The sequence below is a fragment of the Helianthus annuus genome, chromosome 11 (genome assembly GCF_002127325.2).
Source record: "Helianthus annuus cultivar XRQ/B chromosome 11, HanXRQr2.0-SUNRISE, whole genome shotgun sequence".
Lineage (NCBI taxonomy): Eukaryota > Viridiplantae > Streptophyta > Magnoliopsida > Asterales > Asteraceae > Helianthus > Helianthus annuus.
In genome coordinates, this window is record NC_035443.2 from 93,990,088 (window position 1) to 93,996,733 (window position 6,646).

Sequence of the window (6,646 nt, forward strand, 5' to 3'; positions counted from 1 at the left end):
GCTTGAAACACTGTTTTAACCCAACAGTGGTTTCAAACACTGTTTTAACCCAACATCGGTTTCAAACAACTGTTTTAACAACACTGTTTTGACTCAACAGTGTTTTCAAACACAGTTTTTAACCCAACAGTGGCTTGAAACACTGTTTTAACCCAACAGTGGTTTCAAACACTATTTTAACCCAACAGTGGTTTAAAACTCTGTTTTAACCCAAAAGTGGTTTCAAATCACTGTTTTAACAACACTGTTTTGACTCAACAGTGTTTTCAAACACTGTTTTTAACCAAACAGTGGTTTCAAACACTGTTTTAACCCAACAGTGGTTTAAAACTCTGTTTTAAGCCAAAGTGGTTTCAAACCACTGTTTTAACAAACACTGTTTTCAACTAATAAATCCAATTATACCCTCGGTCGAATTAAATATTAACAATTATTCTAATTTATAAAAGAGAATAATTGCAGCCAATATGTTTTTTTATAATAAGTTGTAACAAAAGTACAAAATAAACATATTATTTATAATATAGATAAAGAGATTGGTTTTGTTGTTGGTTCGGTTAATTCGCTTTATTCGTATGGATATAACCATAACTGAACCATAAAAGCTGATTATCAATATACATCACCGAACCTTTGGTTTCTCAATCGGCCCGACTATGGTCAGGTCATTGTTAAGATATACCATCACGTGTTTTAAAACGAAAAGCCATTATTTGCCATATATTTACAACATAATGACCTGTTTCTTTAATAAAGAATACATTACAATGCAAAATTAGTGCTCTCAAGTTATAGAAGGTTCTTAAAAAATATTTGAATAGAAAAATATATATACGGGAAAACAAAGAATTAAGAAAAGTACTAAATTATATCGAACCTGCCATAAAATTGATCTTTCTACCAAGAACTTCGAAACTGTTGGATTTGAAAGTCCAAAGGATTAAACATGTTATGCTCATCATAAATAAAACATCACTTCTTGTTTAATGATAACGTGCTTGTAGTAGCTTCGTTTCCAGTTACTATATGAACCTTGTAAGTAGCTTCGCTTCCAGTTACTGTTATATCCCAATATATTGTCATCGCCACCTGTCCATTTACCAGATATTGAATTCAAAAAAAGTTTATTTATGAGTTTAAATTGTCAAAAAAAAAAAAAAAAAAAACAAACAACAAACTAAAATCAGATAAATAAACCAGAATTCATATCAATGACTTCTATCGTCAATGTAAAAGTGTAAAACCTCAACCTTGTTAGAATTTAAAACCAAGGTCTGCAATGCTTTCAAATTTATGTTTTTTCTACTCCTCCTCCCCCTCTAAACATATATTTCAGGCTTATATCAATACACAAGATCCAACACAGTAGCAGTTAATTCGAATTCATAATAAAATACAAACCTTGTACTCTTAAAGGAACGTGGAGGTTTTATTTTTTTACCATTTTGATGCCCTTCCGCCATTTTTTGTGCATGTATACCCAAATTAGGTAGAACTGCAATCAATAACAAATCGAATGAGTAAACAATGCTATACAAAACGGTCATCATAAACCGAATGAAATACTAAGCTAACCACCTTCAATAGTAACTTATGACTCCTGATCATATTCAAAGTCCATATTAAGTATATGAAAGAATAAACACAAGTATTGAAACAGAATAAATGATCTCAAAAAATGGGGTAAACATCAACCGAAAGGATTATAAAGATTACCAAAGCTTCAACACCAGTATATGTCTGCACCACACATCATTCAAACAATTTGTAATCAAAATCAACAAAAAGTTCAAATTCCCAAAATTTCATGAACTTTATCATTAGAAGTACTGAAATCAGAATTTAATGATCAGTGAATTTGTAATTATATACGAATCAGCGATGATTGGGCTGGTGAAAACTACAATTACGCCTCGAAAATGGAAACCCAAAATAACAATCACTAAATTAAATCAGGAGCAAGCCCAAATCAGAATCAACTACACAAAACAACCAAAAGAAACCCATGGCCTGATTGGATTCAAAGACTATGAAGAATAGGCAACAAATTAGTTACAAATGAGTTCCAAGTAACGATGTAAGGAGGTGATTACCTATTCAGGGTTGTCGGCCAGGAAACGTCACTGGAGAATTCGGAAGTAAAGCAGAACGCCGGTCATTATGTGTGATTGGGATCAAAGACTGAATAATAAACAACAAATCGAGTCTGAACTCTAAGTTTAGTTGCTACTTAAACTGTCGGTTGCGACTTGTAGTTCACGAAGAGAAATGATATTAAAGCTAATAATCAAAATCCACCAACCTGAGTACGAATTATCAAGTTTCCGAGGTCAAGAAAGAGTTTTGTCGAATGAAAACTGTCTGGTGAAAATTCAGTTGGAATGGTGATCTTGGGAGCTGCTATATCCAAGTCCAAGAAGAACCTGTCATCAAGTTAATTCAATTGTGATAATTTTTGCTAGCTAATTGAAACATTGTTAGCGTATATAAACTTTAAAGAGGTAAAATTCACACCATGTAAATAACTATAATCAACCAAAATACTGGCAAAACTTATTGTCACCACTGAAAAAAAAAACTACACACCTGGCATGATCCTTCAAGGCCTTGTTTACTTGCTGTTGTGCAGAGCGCTTAACCTCATCGATCGTTATCTAAACAAATAATGTGGAAGTCAGAGATGCATTAAGGAATGATCACACCATTTATAATGATATTAATACAAGTACTAATAAGCTTTGTAACTAATAAGAAAATCCATGTGAAGGTAACCCTTCCATATGATTGGAAAAACGATGTTTTAATGTTTGCGTAAATGCAAACACACACAGAGAGCATAAATAGTGAGAAGACTGTCTGAAGTATCATTAAAAGTTTGAAACAAAACCTGCACAGCAACGGCTATTTCCAAGGCTATCTTCTGATTCACGGCAGCATTGCTTTCAAAAAAGTTAACAATTTTATCTACAGAGTTCTTAAGATACTGACCAAAGGCAAAGGCATCTCATCAGCATTTTCCCAGAGATTACAAAACAAAAAGAGTATAAAGAAAACGTACTGTCACATAACATGGAGAAGCCTTAGCAACCATACTCTAGTCAACTTTAGCGTCAAAGGGTTTATAGCGAAAGACCCCAACTAACGAATCATAGAATGTAGCACTCTACATTAAATTATCACAACTTAAATGTCTAAAATGAACAACTTATAATTACAAAAGAGAAGAAAGCAAAACAAACCGAACCAAACCTCGACAAGGTGACCATTTGGTGATGACAAACGATAATAGATTTCCTGAACAATCATGGGAAGCACTGTCCCCAAATGGGTTGTTGAGAAATTTAGGATGATCCACAAGCCACTATTCTGTTAGACAAACACATCAAGCAAACATTTATCTTAGTTAATACCTGAAACAGAGTAATTTCAACCTGATGCTTGTAATCCAAACCAGCCGACCCCCTACTTATGCAATGACCTCATGAATATGTAAGAATGATAGACGAATAGAAAACACAAACACCCACAAATGATTTCCACTCGAAAGAACTTGGTAGATACCACAAGAACAAACATACTGTGATAACCTTTAACTTGGTAGTGTTAAAATTAGCCCTAATTTTGTAAAAATGGAAACGAAATTACCTTAATGAAAGGAGAACAAACATACTGTGATAACCTTTAACTTGAAGAACATGAGTGTGTCCCACCACAAAGATGAATCCATCTATACTCCCAAACCCTAGATGTTTAACATCATCTCTCTGCAAAGTATCTCTAGCCACCAATCGAAGGAGATGTATGCAGTTGATTCCGATCTTGTCCAATCATCCAGTGTCACCGCCGTATAGAAGTTTGTAACCAAATCATCACCACCGTTACTCTCTTTCGTCCCCCAAACTCAATGAGTTTGTCAGATCTAACCCTAAACTACATAGTGTTTCTTCAAGTGTATGAAATTCTAGGGAAGAAAGAGAGAGAGGAAGAAGATGAGGGTTTGAAAAAGAAGCGTGAGAAAGAAAAAAAGAGGAGGAGTACAAGAGAAGTGAAGTGAAGGAGAAGATTTTATGGTTTTTTAGGGGAGTGGTACTGTTGGGTGGGAAAAGGGAATTGAGGATGCCCTAATCAAGTGACACGTAGCCCAAAAACTTTCATTTATTAGTTATAATAAATATAGGGGATGGATCCTGAGAAAACTAGTTTAAATGAAAACCAAAAAACTAACTAAAATACATACCAAATTTTTTTTTGCATTTTTTATTATAAAAAATCGCTATATGTATGGAAAAAAATTTTCAAAAAAATTTTTTTGTTGTATTGCACATGTGCACTATTACGGATATAATGCACATGTGTAGTACACATATAATGCACATGTGCAGTACAACAAAAATTTTTTTTTGAAATTTTTTTTATATATAAAAAATAACGATTTTTTTTATAAAAATTTGTAAAAAAAATTGGTATATTTTTAGCTTTTTTAGTTTTCTCATTTAGACGTAGTTTTCTCATGATCCTCTCCCTGTATGTATATATATATATATATATATATATATATATATATTTAGATGTAGTTTTCTCATGATCCTCTCCCTGTATATATATATATATATATATATATATATATATATATATATAGGTAAAGAGTATGGTACAAATAAGGTTATCGTACATTACATACGCGAGAATTTGAGCCATACACGTGTCTTGATTCAGTTTTTCTTTAATAAGATTAAGTCAGACAATTAATTCAATCATCTGAGGGCAAATTCGTCTCTTCATTCAATCAGCGAGATGTTCGTTACACTAATATCCCGGTAATTATCATTCGAATCAGTTTCAAATTTTTCATAATTCTCAAATTGCAGTTTTCGTTCTTCTGTGTTAGGGTTTCATTCAATTGTTTTTTTCGATGGATCCACAGAGTAGCACAGGACGAACAGATGTTGATTTTGAAGAAACTCGACCGATCGGTGATCATGCTCAATTATCTGCATATCAGAGAGTTTCTATTGAGGATGTTTTAAATCCGCTACCTGCAAATCCAAATCCAATTGCAAGTACAAGTGCTGTAAACGAGTTTTTTAATGGTAATTATGTTAATCTAGATCTCTAAATTGTTTGTATATTTGTTTTTTATTTAATCGTAGCAATGTTGTTGTAGCTGTTTTTTGAAGTTTGAATGTTGATTATATTTTTGATTTGAAAGCAACATGCACAAATTCGCATGTTATTACTCTTACAATTCGCATTTGATTTTATTTTCTTTATGCATTTTCGCATGTTATGGTATAATAAATCGCATATATAAAACAGATTAATCAAAATCCTCATTTCGCATGTTATTGTTCATACATTTCGCACGTGTGTATGTTCTTTATGTTATTAATATGTCGCATGTAACTAGTCTGATAATTCACACGTTTTTTTGTTTTCTGATTTTGATTCATGTAGATGAAAGGGTTTACACTCCGGAGGTTCAAGCATCAACTACACCTGTTGTTGGAATGCAATTTATCTCTATTGAATAAGCATATGCGTTTTACCAATCATATGCTAAGTTAGCTATTTTTTCTATTCGGAAAGGTGGTGAAGTACACAGTGGTGGTATAATCAAAACTAAGTATTTTGTTTGTTCTAACGAGGGTCATAAGCCACTGTGTATTGACGATAGTTTGAAGTCAAAAAAGCAATTCAAAACAAGGAACAGGGGGACTATTAGAACTGGATGCAAAGCTCAACTTATGATTTGCACTGTGGATGGTAGATTATATACAGTAAAGAGATTTGTTGATGGCCATAATCATAAGTTTGTATGTCAAAATGATATTCACATGTTGCCAGCTTACTTGCAATTGTCAGATGTCCAGGAGGAGTTGGTTTGGGAACTAGGCACTTTAAACCTTGGTCCTGTCAAAGCTTTCCGTATAATGAGGAAACGTTATGGTGGTTTTGAGAACGTTGGTGCCACGGTTGATGATTGCAAAAATTTTAGGAAGCGAATTAACAACTATATAGGAGAATATGATGCTGATATGGTGATTAATAGGTTGACTGGCAAAAAACAGTATTTAGCTGATTATTCGTTTGAATATTCTGTTGATGATGAGAAACATTTAGCTGGTTTGTTCTGGGCTGATGGTTTATGCAAGCTTAACTATATGGAATTTGGGGATGTGATATCGTTCGATGCAACTTTCAAGACAAACAGGTTAGTGTTTCAAGAAAAACATGTTTTTTTACTAACTTTCGCATGTTATATCATTGTAATATCGCATGTGTAGACATTTTTTGAAGAAGTGGTGTTGAATATATCGCATGTTATACTTTTTGTTTTCGCGTGTGATTTTTTATAATTCGCATGTCTTCAACATGTTTTCGCATGTGTTGTTCAGGTACAAGATGGTGTTTGTTCCGTTCACTGGCAATGACAACCACTGTCAAAATGTAACACTTGGAGCTGGGTTGTTAGCATCGGAGAGCATTGAATCATATAAATGGCTTCTGAATTCATTCTTAAAGTCATTTGGCCGGCAGCCAAATGTTGTAGTGACGGATCAAGACGCTGCTATGAAACAGGCGATTGAGGAGGTTTTCCCTATCAACAGACACAGATTGTGCATGTGGCACATAATGAACAAAGTGG

At 33.4% G+C, this 6,646-nt stretch overlaps 1 protein-coding gene across 10 annotated transcripts; it reads right to left on the minus strand.

Moving 5' to 3' along the window:
* Positions 1-723: 723 nt before the first annotated feature.
* On the minus strand, positions 724-4,053 carry LOC110939843. Of its 10 annotated transcripts, XR_002592561.2 has the most exons (10): positions 3,646-4,052; positions 3,250-3,366; positions 3,059-3,163; positions 2,888-2,983; positions 2,587-2,654; positions 2,303-2,423; positions 2,094-2,181; positions 1,402-1,495; positions 1,251-1,319; positions 724-1,089 (listed from the first exon to the last, which is right to left on the minus strand). XR_002592561.2 is itself a non-coding variant. In XM_022181414.2 (8 exons), exons 3-7 carry the CDS (start codon positions 3,089-3,091, stop codon positions 2,098-2,100), a joined length of 402 nt encoding a protein of 133 aa, XP_022037106.1. In that variant the 5' UTR covers positions 3,092-3,163; positions 3,250-3,366; positions 3,646-4,051; the 3' UTR covers positions 724-1,495; positions 2,094-2,097. The 10 variants fall into 10 exon arrangements, 3 of the variants coding, with proteins under 3 accessions (XP_022037106.1, XP_022037107.1, XP_035835347.1); XR_002592560.2 differs by having other exon boundaries at positions 724-1,319; XR_002592559.2 differs by having other exon boundaries at positions 1,251-1,495.
* Positions 4,054-6,646: the final 2,593 nt, after the last annotated feature.